Here is a 17177-nt window from a genome sequence, read left to right as displayed (position 1 = left end):
TTTTTTTTTTTGTACTTTTAGTAGGGATGGGGTTTCACTGTGTTGGCCAGGCTGGTCTTGAACTCCTGACCTCATGATCTGCCCACCTCGGCCTCCCAAAGTGCTGGGATTATGGGTGTGAGCCACCACGCCTGGCCTTGACTATTTTTAATAATACTTGGCGTAAAACACAAACACATTGTTCAGCTGTTCAGACACATTTTCCTTCTTTATGTGCTTATACTATAAACTTTTCTCTATTTTTAAATTTTTTTTTTTTTTTGTTTTACTTTTTAAACTTTTTTGTTAAAAACTAAGACACAAACACTCATATTAGCCTAGGACTACATAGTGTCTGGGTCATTCCTATCACTATCTTTCACCTTTCATCTTGTCCCACTTGAAGGTGTTCAAGGATAATAGCATGCATGGAGCTGTCATCTCATGACAACAATGCCTTCTGGAATACCTCCTGAAGGACCTGCCTGAGGGTATTTTACAATTAGCTTTTCTTTATAGTAGAAGGAGTACACTGTAAAATAACAATAAAAAGTATAGTATAGTAAATACACAAACCAGTAACATAGTTATTATCAAGTATTATGTACTGCACATAATTGTATGTGCTCTACTTTTATGTGACTAGCAGCACAGTAGATTTGTTTACACCAGTGTCACCACAAACACAGGCATAATGCATTACGCTATGATGTTAGAATGACCCTGACGTCACTAAGCAATAGAAGTTTTTCAGCTCCGTTGTCATCTTATGGGACCACCACCATATATGCAATCTATAGTGGACAAAGTTTGTCATTCAGTGCATTACTGTATGTCATTTCTACCCACTTTCAGAGGCCACCACTTCATCACCTGGCCTCATCTAACTACAGGGGAAACAATGAAGTAACTTTAACTGTGTGGCCAGAAAGGAAAAGAAAACCAAATTCTGATGGACACCTGATGTTTTTACTACTCCTATGAATGGATTCCAAGGTTCTAACTGAGAGGGTAGGGAATGCAGGAATCAGAGTGGGAAAATACATTTAGCAACATTCTTGAGATTTTCTTCTTCGACTTGTCAGTGTTCTCAGTTGTGCCCACCCTCAAGCTCCAAAGATTCTCCCACAAGGCATTTGGCCAAGGCACTTCATATTTCCAGGCCTCAGTTTCCCCATGTGTTAAAGTGAGGGGTTGAATTAGGATAACTTTCAAGTCTTTGGGCCTCTTAGAGATCCAAAATCCCATGATTCTCTAACTCCTGATGTTCCCTTCCTCCTGAGACAAATAAGCAGGGCCAGTATGCCAATAATTTATGTTTTATTTTAATTTTCCTTCTCACCTTCAAAGCTTGAGTTTCTAGATATTAAAATATAACAATAGACAAAGTTGTTATGAATACAGTAGTGACTTTTTATGGCAGAGTAAAGTTATTTTGTGTTTGGATGAACAGCACATTCACACACGTATGTAACATACACAGAGCTGCATCTGTGAAAAAATAATCTTGTTTAAAGTCTTGCAAAATATATGCCCTCCTCCTACTCTTGCCCTGTATTAGTTTTGCAATTCGTAACAAACAAACAACACTGACATCTCTGTGGCTTACAACAACATTTAGTCTTCGCTCACTTTACATGAGGACTGAGTCAGCGGCAGATTGGCTGTGGCTCTGCTAGAATTGGCTGGGTTCAGCTGGGCTCAGCACGGTTCCACCTGTCTTCTCATTTTAAAACACAGATAGTGTCTGTGACATCCTAAGGGCATCCTAAGGGCAGTGGAGACATCCTAAGAGCAGTGGAGAACAAGAGCAAGGAGACCTAAGACAAATCATCCAGTTGCCTTTAAGCTTCGGGTTAAACACAGGAAAAAAACATCACAACCATTCACATCCCATGGGCCATAGCTTTTCACATGGCCAAGTCCAAAGCGGTTGAGGTGGGATGTGTACGCCTGTCACAGAATGCACGAGTACCTCCCATGACAGTGGGTAGGGATATGCAATCCTATGGCCGGGAAGAAGCAAATGGTTGCGGACAATAACCCAACAGATCACACCCCCAATGCCTCTATCTAAGTTCTAAATACAACATTTCCCATAGAGAGGATGCCACTCTGCCTCCTCCACTGCATCTTCCTTTCCTGCCCCTCTCAGCTTGAGCTCAGCCTCTAAAACTTGAGCTTGATGAAAGTCATCTAAGTTCTTGTTAAAAATGCCCCTTCCTAGGGCCCCCCTTTCCAAAGATTTTGACACATTTGTTCTGAAGTAGGCAGTGATGCCCAGGCATGATGCCCCAGGAATACCTACTGCTGTTGAAGAGCTATCCCTGGTTCCCACAGCCTTCAGCATCAGAGCTGCCTTTGGGTTGAGGGAGCATGCTGAGTGAGCCGTTATTAGGAGGAGGCCTGCCTTAGAGGACTCAGAAGCTACAACCCCAAAGTCCTCTGACCTGTCCCCACTCCTCACAGTCAGCATGGATTTTGTACTTCCAGAGCTCCTTGAAGGTTGGCCATTGCACCTTTGGAAGTGTGAGAGTTAGCACAGATCCCAGAGATCAAATCCTGAGTTCCTCTTCCTCCATATGCAACTCACTAGCTGTGACCTTGGACGACTCACAGACCCTCTCTGGGCCTCAGTGTCCTCATCTGTTAGACGGGAATAATCATCATACCTCCACCTCAGGCGTGTTGTGAGGGTGAAGTGAGTTAACAAAACAGTGCCTGGCATGCAGTGGATCACATACAAACTTTCACATGTGATATTATAAATGTTTTTATATATTTATGAGTGTATAAGTGTATTCCGTATGAGGATTTGCTGATCTTACTGGCACACAGGTCTGAGAACATGGGAGGCTTTTGAGATAAAGTTGCCTCCTATTGCAAGTGTTCTATGGGGAACATGCTGAGTCAGCCGTTATCAGGAGGAAGGCTGCCTTAGAGGACTCAGAGAATTTACATGTCAAGTGATAGCACATAAGTCAGTGGTTTTCAGCCCCAGCTTTAATTTAGAATCCTCTAGAAAGTTTTTTTTTTAAATGCCCATGTCCTTCCAAGTGGGCTCAACTCTGAGCTGATTAGTAAGAATGTCTAGGGACAAAACAAAGGAATGAGAAATTTTAAGGCCGGGCACAGTGGCTCATGCCTGTAATCCCAGCACTTTGGGAGGTTGAGGTGGGCAGATCACTTGAGACCAGGAGTTCAAGACCATCCTGGCCAACATGGTAAAGCCCATCTCTACTGAAAATACAAAAATTAGCTGGGCGTGGTGGCGCAGTTCTGTAATCTCAGCTACTCTGGTGACTGAGGCATGAGAACCACTTGAACCTGGGAGGCAGAGGCTGCAGTGAGCTGAAATCATGTCACTGCACTCCCACCTGGGCATCAGAACAAGATTCTGTCTCAAAAAAAAAATGGGGAAAGAAATTTTAAGACACTCCTTGGACTGTAATGGGACTCCTGGATTAAAAACCACTGATGTCTATAGAACGGTTCTGTAAACTGCAAAATATAGTGTATGATTTATGGTTGTTTTTTGATTGTTAGTGACTGATTGATGATCTCATGAGGAACTAGTTCCTCTGAAAATCAGGCCAACGTGGATTTTCCACTGTCTGTCCTACATGTGCACTGGCTGGGGGGAAGTGAAACTCACCGAATTCTTATTCTTGCCTTTAAGCCAAAAAGATTGCTCGAAAACAAGTCTCCCTGGGATAAAAGATATTGCTAGAATGAGGAAGCTGTGGTGAGTGAGTGGAGTTAATGTGATTAGATTTGGAAGCTATACTCCCAGCCACGGGGAAGCATCGGTGTTCTGTGTTATTAAAGTGACTCCAGTGCAAAGGCACATATATCATATTGGAGTAATTTGCCCTGACTAGGTGAGAAGTCAGGAGATGGTTCTTCCTAGGTATTCCTGAATGGTCCAAGGCCTAAGTCAGCTCTGGTTTAAACAAATCCTGTCTCTGCTGATCATCTACCTCTTACCAAATGTAGCCATCAACATGCACAGCACACACGCTCATCTTGGTGATCTTCACAGAGTGCAGTCTTCAGGAAGTTCTTTCCTCAGTGGAACCTTTGGGGTTTCTAGGAGAGGGGCAGGGGAATATCTGGAATCAGAGATAAACACTTTCCAGCAGCCTCTATACTATTTCTAATTACTTTCACCCAGTCATGATGTTCTGACTAAACTACCAGATTGTAAGATGATAAACATTTTATGTAAAAGTAATTCACTATGGAAAGTTCTGGATGTTTTCCCCAGTGGGTACCTCAAAACAGGCTACAAGATGGATACCTGCTCAAGAAACAGCAAAATGTAAACTGGATAATGGTGATGATAAAAAATAATAATGAATGACCACACGAGCAAGTGTTCTCTTGTGAACTTTCACAGACAAATGCATAGATATGCTGCCTGGACTATGGGCAGAGAAACATTCATTGTGGGCACATGTTTGTGTGACGCTATTTATTGGCAGAGCAAGAACAGCTGGAACTTTCATCTCCCCACCTGTGGGCCACGGTTCTCTTGGCACTATATCCCCAGTTTTCAATGTCTTCCTGAAAGAGAGGCTGCCATGTTCTCCTTAAAACTTCTTTAGATTCCCTTGTCAAATACTGAAAACTATGCCAGCTGAAAGTCTAGGGTTTGAAATACCAGCGCGGGACCATTCTTCCTATGTGCAGAGTTTTGTCCCATGTCTTAGAATCTTGTTCTGTTTTTTTCACCTTTTGGGCTTCATTTATTTATTCTACAATCATTGACTGTTGACATTGGGCAGAGCTTGTATAACAGTCTTAATCTTTAGCCTGGTATGTAATAGCTAATCCCTACTGTTCCTCTTCCCGCCCTGAGCACATTATGTCCTTTATTTTCCAGATTAAGTATTGGCATTCTGTACTGGAAAGAAAACAACTTCTTGTTGCGTGCGGTGGTTCATGCCTATAATCACAGCATTTTGGGAGGCCAAGGGGGGTAAATTGCCTGAGCTCAGGAGTTTGAGACCAGTCTGGGTAACATGGCGAAACCCTGTCACTGCAGAATATACAAAAATTCGCTGGGTGTTGTGGTGCGTGCCTGTAGTCTCCGCTACTCAGGAGGCTGAGGTGGGAGAATCACCTGAGCCCAGGGAAGTCCAGGCTGCAGTGAGCAGTGATCATGCCACTGCACTCCAGCCTGGGCAATGGAACAAGACTCTGTCTCAAAAAAAAAAAAAAAAAGCCCAGCTCCTGGAAATCAAATGGTACCGATTGATGTGGGGTCTGCTTCCTGTTATGTTAGCCTCAGGCCATCTAACCCAGGTAGAACAAGGCAGGTAAGGAAACCCAGTGGGCAGAGGACCCTGAAGGAAACCTTTAACACAATGCCTAATACTGAAAACAATGGACGAATGCATTCAAAATTTGTTTGCAAGAAATGAGACTTTTTGCCTTTTTAGGACAAAAAAAAAAAAGGCACTTGAAATTTACTTTAGGTTAATAGGAGATGTGGCGGGCAGCATACAGTGATTAGGAAATGTGCAGGGCTTCCCTGCCATTCAAGATTTGATCAATCTCAGCAAAACACAAAGTTTGCCAAAACCTGGAAACAACTCAAATGTCCATCAACAGTAGAATGAATAAATGAATTATGGTATTTCATTCAATATAACATTAATGTAAATGAATGAGATGAAATGAAAATGAATTATATAAAACTACATGTAACAACAAGGATGAATCCTACAACAATGTGGAAAGAAACAAGTCAGACACACACACACTCAAAAAATGCATATCGTATGATCCTGTTTATATAAAGTTCAAAGGTAGGTAAAATTAATCTGTACTGTTAGAAGTTGGAAGAATGGTTTCTATCAGGAAGGAGTAGGTTGAGATTGGAAGGAGGTGCAAGTTGGATTTCTGGGGTGCTATTGTTGGTCAATCTCTTGTCCTGAGTGGTAACGTAGATATATTCTCTTTGTGATACTTCATTGAGCTGAATACAGTCATGAGTGTCACATAATGATAGGAATAAGTTCTGAGAAATGTGTCAGGAGATTTCATTGTTGTGTCAGCATCACAGAGGGTACTTATACAAACCTAGACTGTATAGCCTACTACACACCTAGGCTAGATGACATAGCCGATTGCTCCCAGGTTACAAACCTATACAGCTGTCACAAAACTGAATACTGTAGGCACTTGTTACAGAATGGTAAGTCTTTGTGTATCTAAATATAATGAAACATAGAAAAAGAACAGTAAACATACAGCATTATAATCTTATGGGACCACCACCATATATGTGGTCCATTGTTAACTGAAATGTCATTATGTGACACATGACTGTGCTTACAATTTGTGCATGTCATATGTATGATAGTCCAAAATTCAAATGTTGGATTGGGCCTTGCTTGATTACCCAGGAACTGAGTTTGCAAGAGCTAAAAAGAACCTCAGAATCTCTGCCTAACAGGGATGGCAGGGTCCATTTCTGTACCCTAATGGTAGGTCCATTTCTGGAGTCAGGAAAACTGAATCAAAAACCTAAGTAGAAGGTTATGGCAACATATATGGCAGGACAGGTTGAGGACTGTACTCAGGGGGCTCACCAGAAACCAGTCTTGGAAGTAAGTTCCACAGAATGGTAGGGCTGAGATTGCTGGCAGTCAGGATTGACTTGGGGACTGCATTGTTCAGAACATAAAGGTGAAGTCTAAGAGAGAGTATTGCAGAGGATGAGGGGTTGACAGTGGGGAGTGACATGTTGGGAGCTCAGATCTGGTTTATTTTTAACTCTCATGAGGCCACATTTCCTCCTCTCCTATGGCATTCCCCTCCTAATGTGGATAGTACGGTCAGCCCAGGCCGTGGGAGTGTGGCCCCAATTTTCCATGTGGGGAGACTGGCTCTAGTTTCTCAAAAGCACAAGCTGCTGGGCCTTTTTCTCAACTGTGGGCCCCTGTGGAAGACACTCGGCTTAATGGAAGGGAGAATAAAGAGACGCTTTTGGAAAGAGAGGGCCTAAACAAGATCAACATTGATGCCGAGCAACACGAGGGAGAAGGATTTTCTTGGTGTTCATACCACGGTGGGCCACAGTGTGGTGGGAAGGCATATTTGAATAAGCTAAGGGGAGGAGCATAAGGATAAGAGAGTCTTTGAGGATTGGGAAGCAAGGAAACCAAGGCAGCTAGCCATGGGCAAGGTGTAGGGGCTACAAACTTGCTAAAAACCTGCTCTTCAGATCCACCACTTGCATTTTTAACCCTCAGTCACAACCAAGGAGCTGCTGAGGAGTGAAGCCTAAGATGACAGTCCCTAGGATGTATAGGGCTGACTTTTTGCTAACTGTACTACAAATATTTGGAGCCATTTGCTGCTATAACATTATAAAAAGATGAGGACTCTCATTGGATGTTCTAGTCCCAATTGGGAGAGAATAAGAAGGGCCATGCCAGCCCTTGATCAAGATCTTGAGTGCAATGCAGGGTGGACTCAGAGAGACAAAATCCTAATTTATCCCAGCTTAGTGTCTGCCAGCCATAAAATAAATAAATAAATAAATAAATAAATAAATAAATAAATAAAAGGCAGTGGATCAACAGGAGCTGTGCTTAGTGCTGAGAAGCACTCTAATCTCCTTGTGTGATTAGAGTTAATTAACATTTAGCATAGCCCCTTCAGGGGTGTGAGGTTGTGATTGTCTTTCTCTAAAGGTTAAATTACCCCCATTGTGTTTGCCTTCCTGGGAGGAAAATGCAGGATGAGTTGGGAAATCGTTGTTGAAACACAACCATGACACCACTGTGAGTATGTCTAATTCCCTGGCATGGGGGTTTCAGGCATTTGAAAGTGCATAATAGTAACTAGATTCCAGGATGTGTCTCAGGAAATCCCAAAGGGAAGTTTTTTTTGCTCATAGAATACTTCTGAAGACATTATTATAGGAAAACTTTATTTAGGAGAGTTTCTTTGATCCTGTACTAGCACATGAGAATATATAAGCAAATGACAATATCTAATATCTACCACTGCCTGACCCACTCTGCTTCCCATCCCAGAGTTTCTTTTGCAATACGCATGGAGCCGTGCTTTGGCAAAGCTCTCTAGATAGCACCCAACCTCACCAGGAAGCTCTGATTTATAGCATGTGGATCTTAAGCATGTCAGTGCAACGCCCAAAAGAGAAAGGAAGTCTCAATAAAGGGATATTATAGAAAGTCTTCAGCCAGTGGGTAGAATCTCATCTCTAAGCCAGACTGAGATCACCAGATCAACAGGATAAAGAACTATTTGGAGCTATATGTACCTGATGAGGCTGGATTCATGAGATCAACAGTATTTGAGGTCCTTGGGCATAAGTAGGGTAGTAGCTGAGAAGGGCTGTCTCGGCTCTGGCTCTCCTGACCCTACTCAGAATGTCACACTCACCCAAGGCTTGATGTTGCTCACTTTGGATCAGTGGCTGTTGTCTCCACCATCTCTCTCACAGAGGGGGAATAATTGCACCCCCATCACAGACTTTCCACAAGTCAGGATCATCTCCCAGTGGCTCTCAGGTTTCCCAGGTGTCTTTCTCCAAATGGGCATGTGACTGACAATCTACTAAATCTCTGTACTTCCATTTGCTCATCTGTTAAAACCTGTACCCCCTCACAGGACTGTTATGATAACAAAATGAAATTTCCATGATTAAGGTACTTAACTTTCTCCAGTGCCTTCCCATAACAGATGATCCAGAAGTGGCAGGAATTATTTTAAACCCATCAGGAGCCTTTAACCACTTGATTTTAATTAAATGACCCTCAGGGGTGAGATGGAGCGGGTGATTTAGAAAGTGCACCCTGGGAGGGCATTTGTGTGGAAGGAATCTTGCAGGAGCAGGTAGAAGGTCCCCCAAAGAACAAAATACAGATCAGCTCACAGGATCCACTGCTGGACCAGGATCCTTTACTGAAGTTGGAGCCTCAGTATAAAAGAGCTACTTGATGGTACCTGGGTGCCCAAACCTCTACTGTTGCTATGGTTTCTCCATTTCTGGGTATGTCCTGCAAGGAGCAGTAGCAACGGCTGGTCTTTTAGGGGCTCATCAAACACATTCAGACATTTCAAATATCCCATGATGGGCAGCTTTGATAATGAATGTTCTCCCAGGATTAAAACAACAACAGGCGCTACTCAGGAGGCTGAGGCAGGAGAATGGCATGAACCCGGCAGGCGGAGCTTGCAGTGAGCTGAGATCCGGCCACTGCACTCCAGCCTGGGCAACAGAGGGACACTCCATCTCAAAAAAAAAAAAAAGAAAAGAAAACAACAACAACAACAAAAAAAAAAAACAATAAAAATTTAAAGAGAATCTTAAGCCGTGCATTTCTAAGAATTTACACTTAGTTCACCAAATCTATTGTTTTCTGAGTTGTTTGAAGTTCAACAAGACTAATGAGCCTTTTTTCCAAATGTCTTTAAAAATTCTTTTTTTCTTAGAAGGACATTTAGAGGCTTTGAAAGTTGTCCCAAGGGTAACAATTATAATTCTAATAATAAATTGCTCCAAACTCCAACCCCTGCAGGTTCAAAATTTACTTAATACTCTGAACCCAAGGGATTTAGATTATTACCAGAATTTATTATCTTTTGTTTATGGGGCTTTCCAAACAGGAGAAAGAAACCACGTGGAGATTCACTAGAGTTCATTGTGTGGTTCACTTTGCGGTAATGCATATAACCCAGAAGACTTCCAGAATCTTTTCAGTTTGAACCTTCAAAGCCTCCCTAGTTTGGTGGAATCAGCGTGGTTACGATGAGATTGTACTAAGGGTACTGATTTTTCGGCCTGGACAATTATTGGCTGATGGACCAGAGCAAGAGCCCTCATAGAAGGATTCTCCTGTAGGACATACAATCTGTGTTACGTAAGATGGATGATATATTGTTAGGTGGCTATGGGGTGGAAAGAGAACAATTTTTCTCTGGGGTGTGTGCAAAGAAACTGACTGCCTTGATGCCCCTTGAACTCTCTACCTTGTCATCTGAGGACCTCTGGTGGTGGAATTTTTCCCAGCGTGTGTGAATTGATGTTTCTGTGCCAAGCCATCCAACCCTGTTACATTTTCCTACATTCCTTTCCTCCTATTTTGTCATTCTCATTAAACGAGGGGCAACAATCAGTTGCAAACACCCAGAACAAAGTGGTGGATGTGCCTGACCAGACTGCCATTTCACAAAAGTTACCTGATACCTTCTTTTCCAGTGAACCTCTGATACATTTCCTGTAGCAAGAGAAGGAGCCAACATGAAGGAAAATGTGGTATCTGCAACTGTTTTCACTCTGCTACTTTTTCTCAACACCTGCCTTCTGAATGGTAAGTAAGAGACTATCGTGCTCTCTTTCATTGCCTGGGGTGTTTGTCAACAGGGTGGAGAGTCCATTGCAATGTTCTTGCAATGCTGTCATGAAAAATGAAAATTCTGTGGTATGTACTGCTGTTGAATTATTTGCAATATTTTGCATTAAAGTGAATGCAGAAAAATTAATGCAATGAATGCAAAATCTTGTCACGGTGCTTTCTGCCTTCTGTCCTCATTTCAGGAGTGTAAAAAAACAGCTCTGAAGAAGACAGGACCTGAGTTCTAATCCAGGTCCTGCCAGTTTCTAGCTGTGTGACCTAGAGCTAATTACCTAACTCTCTGGGTTTCCAAATTCTCAAAGTGAGGATAGTGATGTTTCCTCTACTGCAGATGAAATAATGTATATGAAAACTCTTTGAAAAACCATGATGGGGTATAAGAAGTTGCTGTTACATGGTGGGAAGCAGGGACAGCCAACTCTATTATCTGTGCTAATAGGAGAAATGAAGTCCACAGCTAAATGAGAGGGTGGGTGCCTGTGAATGTACACTTCTGTATGTCAACCCTTGTGCATTTCTGGGTGTGCAAACTTCTATAAGTACCTGTGTATATATTAACTTTTCTATATGGACCTGATTGTAAATGCTTCTCTGTCTGAACCTATATGTATATACTTTTATGTATGTCTGTGTGTGTTCTGTGGATATCTGTACGTGCACACTTCTCTATATGTACCTGTGTGAGTATCAGTATGTAATTCCATGAGTATGCACCTGTGTATATTTCTGTGTGTGTGTGTGGTGTGTGTGTACTTTTGATGCGGGCTCTGTGTGGGCGTCTACATACCTGTATGTGTGGTTCCTGTGTGGTTTTCTCTGTGTTTCTGTGCATTGAGATTTTAACTTATTCCTCTAATGTAGATGAAGGAAACATTTGTCTAATTATAATTTTACAAATCTACCTTCCTTTCTTGAGTTTCCTGAAGGTTAATAAACAGTAAAATAAGAACGAAAAGCTTTCAGAGAGAGAAAAAGGGGAAAGCAGAGGTCAGAATGACCCACAAGAGAAACTAAATACTCAAGAAATCAATGATCACCCTAATTGGCTTCTGAGTGTGCTCATTATGGAACCATAGGCTTTGGATTTTTTAGATAAACTTTTCCTTCTACTTCACACACTTCCGCCCACTCATGACAAAAACAAAACAAAACAAAAACTTGCATTCTTGCTGTGACTCCCAGCAACACATTATCCTGAATAAATTGCCCCTAGAGGATGAGCAATGTTACAAATATTGGCAGAGCTGACCTGGGCTGGCAAGGATGTGTTTCAGCAGGGCCTGTGAGCAGGAGGGTAGGTGAGCTCCAGCTGACACTACCAGTCTGGTGTCCTGGGCTCCAGCCTGTGTCCCACAACATGCCATTCTGCTACATTCCTCTTTCTGGCCAGCTCTGCCTAGAGAACCCTCTTTCCATGCATTGCCCCTCACTGAGGTCTCCTCCTAACCTGCTGTTTCTGATCTGATGCTCAGCTAGAAACTCTGGCCTTGGAGCCTGCATGAGGGGTAGAGAAAACAGAGAAAACCCCCAGAGGTGCTGACCCACCTCTGAAAGCACTCCTTTCTGCCTCTGCTATCCTGAACTCAGTGCTAGAGCACCCAGCTAGACAAAAAAGAGGACCAGCTGAAGTCATGTAGGCAAGCATGGTGACTTCCTCAGCCCCACAGCATCAGGGCAAACTCCCAGGGCTCTGCTGTCCCTCTTTGAACCTGACATCCAAGCAAGAGAAATGGGGGCCCGCTTGCCAAAAGCTTTGGGGATTTGGCAACTAAAAATTTTACAACCTTGGTACTGTATTTTCACACCACCTCACTGAGACCTTCTAGCGTCCAGTCTGTAACTGGGTACAGCTCTTAGATAACAGTGGTTGCTCAGAACCAGGAGAGGAGCTGGCCACTCTCCTACCTCTTATCACACCTCCTACCCTGAAAGGATCCATCAAAGTATAGTTTTATAGACCCTATGGGATTACAAGATTACAAAAGGGCCACACACTCTTCAAGCCCTCCATATCCAAAGGAAGCCCTTTGCAACCTCACTACAAAAATTTAAAAAAAAAAAAGGAAAAAGAGGAAAATCTAAGAGAAAAAAAGGACTAAAAACCAAGATTCAGAAATGGGGATGGGGTGGATGAGGAGACAGACTGTGAGTCTGGGTCACAAGATCAAAGCTGAATAAAATCAAGGAAAAGTGGCGAGGCGCAGTAGCTCATGCCTGTAATCCCAGCACTTTGGGAGGCCGAGACAGGCAGACCACAAGGTCAGGAGTTCCAGACCAGCCTCACCAACATGATGAAACCCCATTTTTCCTAAAAATACAAAAACTTAGCTAGGTGTGGTGGTGTGTGCCTGTAATCCCAGCTACTCAGGAGGCTGAGGCAGGAGAATGGCTTGAACCTAGGAGGCACAGGTTGCAGTGAGCCGAGATCGCACCACTGCACTCCAGCCTAGGCAACAGAGCAAGAGCCAACACCAAAAAAAAAAAAAAAAAAAAAAAAAAAATTCAAGAAAAAGTGAAGGGGAAGGAAAGGAGAAGATAGGGGAAAGAGGAAGGAAGGGATGCCCAGATACAGGGAGCTTCAGAGATGCAGTAAATGGACAGAAGATCAGGAACAAGTTGAGTTCATTGTGTGGGGATGGCAGAAAGATGGAGATTGGTGAGCAGAGTGGAGAAGTGCCATAGAGTGGTGTTTCGCCCAAGTGTCTGCAGGTGGCTCGTACCTGGAAAGGATTCTTTGTATGGTCCCCTTAGGCTGAGGGAGGGTATCAGCTTTACAGACCTCATGGGATTACAAAAGGGCCACCACACACTCTTCAACCCATATGTGTCTATCTTGCATTCAAAGCTCACTCTTTGTTGAAATTTTGCAGTTGGTCACTAGCCCTCACATAGGCTATCGGTATCTCCATCTCGAAGTACACACACACACACACACACACACACACACACACACACACCAGCACAAAGCTGTCTAAGAGCCCTGCCAACATCAGGGCAGCCCACAGGGGACTGTTGCTGGATGCTGACGCTGGGCATTTCTGAGCATGCACCCTAGGTCTCCTCACCCGAGGCTTCATCACTGGCTTGGGTCCCATCAATCTGTTTCTGTCACCAACAGAAGGATCAAATGGTTAAATGGACCTCAATATTGATGCAGTGGCTTCTGGTTTTTTCTAGGACAGTTACCTCCTGGAAAGCCTGAGATCTTTAAATGTCGTTCTCCCAATAAGGAAACATTCACCTGCTGGTGGAGGCCTGGGACAGATGGAGGACTTCCTACCAATTATTCGCTGACTTACCACAGGGAAGGGTAAGAAGTTCCCTTCTCTCCTATGAAATCCCATATGAGTACTCCCATTCTCCAGGCCAAAGAAACTCTGATTCTGAGTGACGGCACTTCCCTGAATTTACACCAGTGAGGTTCATACCGCTGGGGAAAGGGGAGTCTGAGGTCCGTCCCGACATTCTCCTGTTAATGTCTCTTAAGAGCTGTCAATATACATAAGGTTACCAGCCATAGCAGTACAATATCAGTAATGTTTCAAATCCCCTGTCACAACTTAGGTTGCAGCCTGAGGCCCCACAGAAGTGTTTCTTAATTGGTAGTTAATCTTAGATGCTCATCTGTAATTCTTATGCCATTTGTATTTTTTTAAACTAGACATGTCACTTTTTCAAAATAAGTAGGATCGTGTGAAGTGGCACCATGTAATCCTTGACAAACGTGGTTCATGTTCAAGAAAATAAAGAACCTTGTAGGGAAAAGAAGGCGAGGGTCTTTCCTTAGCACATTTCTGATCCAAGAGCCACGATCTCCTAGAGGACATATTTGGACCGAAGGTTGCAATGAGGGCTAAACCAGATCATCTCTGTGCAGGCATTTTGTTGCGCTCACAGTGAGACCCTCCTGGAAATCCTGGGAGAGCGGTATTCTTCTTCAAAAAGGAAAATATTTAGTTGCTGGTAGAGATAGCTGGCCCACTTTCCAAGGACTGCACTTTGTTGTACACAAAACCGTCATCCTGGCTGAAATCCAAACGGACATCATGTAAACAGATTTCAGGATCTCAAATGCAACCAGAACTGAACAAGCCTCCACATCTGTGCAGTGTGTCTTTTGCTGAGGCTCCTAAATCTAAATGTGAGCAGCCTACTGAGCCACTTGGGCTTGAAATACCTCCTTTCAACGTCACTTCACTTTATTGCTGACTTGGTGCAGTGTGAAATGGACCAACATCAGTTTTTGTCCTCTTGAACCCTTTTTTAAAAAATGAAATGTAGGCCGGGTGCGGTGGCTCATGCCTGTAATCCCAGCACTTTGGGAGGCTGAGATGGGTGCCTCACGAGGTCAGGAGATCGAGACCATCCTGGCTAACACAGTGAAAGCCCATCTCTACTAAAAAATACAAAAAACTAGCCGGGCACAGTGGTGGGCGCCTGTAGTCCCAGCTACTCAGGAGGCTGAGGCAGGAGAATGGCGTGAACCCGGGAGGCAGAGCTTGAAGTGAGCTGAGATCGCGCCACTGCACTCCAGCCTGGACGACAGAGCCAGGGTCCGACAAAAAAAAAAAAAAAAATGAAATATAATTCAACACGAATGTGAAATAGCTGCTGCATTGTGCATGGACCCTCTGTGTGTAGACAGGTGAAAGTTCCAATTTCCTGAGGCCACCCAATGGGCATGACCTGGGTATGGTGGTGCCTGGGTCATTGAAAGCTCGAGTATTTATCAGCAGGGGATATAGATCCCAGAGCCCACAAGAACACTTATAGAAGGGAAGGGCTGATGAGAAGCCGAATACTTGAGTCCCTAAAATAACCTTTCCAGCATGCTATTCTCTCTCTCACTCCCAGCAGAAATGGGCAGAACATGGAAGCCTAAGGAACCATTTGTCAGCTCTGGGTTTTGTGCTTGGAATTTCTGATACCCAAAGGCCAGTGGTATTGATCTATGAAGAAAAAACTAGACTCTCTTTATTACTTTATTATTCATTCCTAATGCATTACTTATTACAGAGAGACACTCATGCATGAATGTCCAGACTACATAACTGGTGGGCCCAACTCCTGCCACTTTGGCAAGCAGTACACCTCCATGTGGAGGACATACATCATGATGGTCAATGCCACTAACCAGATGGGAAGCAGTTTCTCGGATGAACTTTACGTGGACGTGACTTACATAGGTAAGGGGAAGGAAAGTGGGTGAGGCATTTGTTACTCCATTATGTATTAGCCAATAGTCACACTCAGTTTGAGTCTTCTTGGGTTTTGGATGGATCCCCAAAAGGAGGATGAGAAAACTCACAATATGTTTGTCCACTGAGCATTTCAAATCATGTTTTATCAAGTCATTTATGACACTAAGGCTGGCACTTGGGATCCTTGTGTTCCTGTGCTTTCCCTTGACCCTCATCCTCTTGCACTAGGGAACAAATGTTCTAAGTACGTTTCCCTTGCCAACCCTTCTTTCTTGCCCTCCCCTTGCAATCCATATCCCCTTCTTCCTTGGCAAGCTGGGATTTCTTTTATTTCTCCTCATGGAAGACAGAACTGCTCCAGGAAGAAGAAGCTCTTAGAAGGGTTCATCTGGTTCTGCATCCACAGCAATTGCTCCCATTGCTTTGCCCCAAACTCACATATGTGTGTGTGTGTGTGTGTGTGTGTGTGTGTGTATATATATATATATATATATACACACCATTGGTAATTGTTTTTACTAAACATGTTATTTTTATAACATAAGAAGATAATGTGAGGTGGCACCATGTAATCCTTGACAAATACGGTGTTCAAGAAAATAAAGAATGTAGGCTGGGCATGGTGCCTCACGCCTGTAATTCCAGCACTTTGGGAGGCTGAGACAGGCGGATCATGAGGTCAGGAGTTCGAGACCAGCCTGACCAACATGGTGAAACTCCATCTCTACTAAAAATACAAAAATTAGCCAGGCTTGATGGTGCGTACCTGTAATCCCAGCTACTCAGGAGGCTGAGGCAGGAGAATTGCTTGAACCCAGGAGGTGGAGGTTGCAGTGAGCCAAGATCATGCCACTGCACTCCAGCCTGGGCCACAGAGCGAGACTCCACCTCAAAAAAAGAAAAAAGAAAAAGAAAAGAAAGAATTTAAATGTTAAAAACTACCAATGGTCTGTGCACGCACACACACACACACCCACCCAGAGAAAGAGAGAGAGAGAGCAAGAGGACAGGCAAGAGAAAGAGAGAGAGAGAGAAATTTATCACCCCTGCATCTACTGGTGCTGCCAAGGTTGCAGGAAGGTCATCTCCAAGCTGAACGGGAAGCTCTCTGGCATGGCCTTCCATGTCTCCACCACAAATGTGTCAGTCATGGACCTGACCTGCTTTCTAGAAAAACTTGCCAAATATGATGACATCAAGAGGGTGGTGAAGCAGGAACGATGTTCTGGAGAGCCCCATGGTTGTCGTACTACCGTTGTGCAGAGGGGCCATTCGCAGTCTTCTTTGTGGAGTGATGGCATGGACCGTGGACATGAGTCCTTCCATGATGAATGACAAATTTTATGTAAGTGTAGTGTGTGTGTGTGTGTGTGTGTGTTGACTTACCCTCAAGCATTATAATATTTGAAGGCAAAACAATGAAAGCAAGAAATGTTCTGAAATTAGCAACTGTTTTAATCGATGTGATCCACAAAAAAGGTGCTCACTAAAGAAAAGTAATATGTTTAAAAAGAGAAATCAGCAAGTGTATATGAAATTCTCATTGATCCTGGAAAACAAATTCTCTGTTGAAAGAATATGTTGGACCATATTTTTCAAA

At 43.4% G+C, this 17177-nt stretch overlaps 1 protein-coding gene across 2 annotated transcripts in view; it reads left to right on the top strand.

The window, feature by feature from the left end:
• The window catches only part of PRLR (prolactin receptor), a 165560-nt gene that overhangs the window by 132274 nt on the left and 16109 nt on the right, over positions 1–17177 (top strand). Inside the window, exons 3-5 of one of the 2 annotated variants that reach the window (XM_023216524.2) lie at positions 10220–10331; positions 13554–13686; positions 15393–15562. In XM_023216524.2, coding sequence (XP_023072292.2) covers positions 10262–10331; positions 13554–13686; positions 15393–15562 — 373 coding nt within the window. In that variant the 5' untranslated portion in view covers positions 10220–10261. Of the gene's footprint in view, positions 1–10219; positions 10332–13553; positions 13687–15392; positions 15563–17177 lie in introns of those variants that run through there. The other variant, XM_023216525.2, reaches the window with a different exon arrangement.

The sequence above is a fragment of the Piliocolobus tephrosceles genome, chromosome 4 (assembly GCF_002776525.5).
Source record: "Piliocolobus tephrosceles isolate RC106 chromosome 4, ASM277652v3, whole genome shotgun sequence".
Taxonomy (NCBI): Eukaryota; Metazoa; Chordata; class Mammalia; order Primates; family Cercopithecidae; genus Piliocolobus; species Piliocolobus tephrosceles.
Note: the sequence above shows the minus strand (reverse complement) of the source record. Positions and strands in the feature narration are given on the sequence as shown.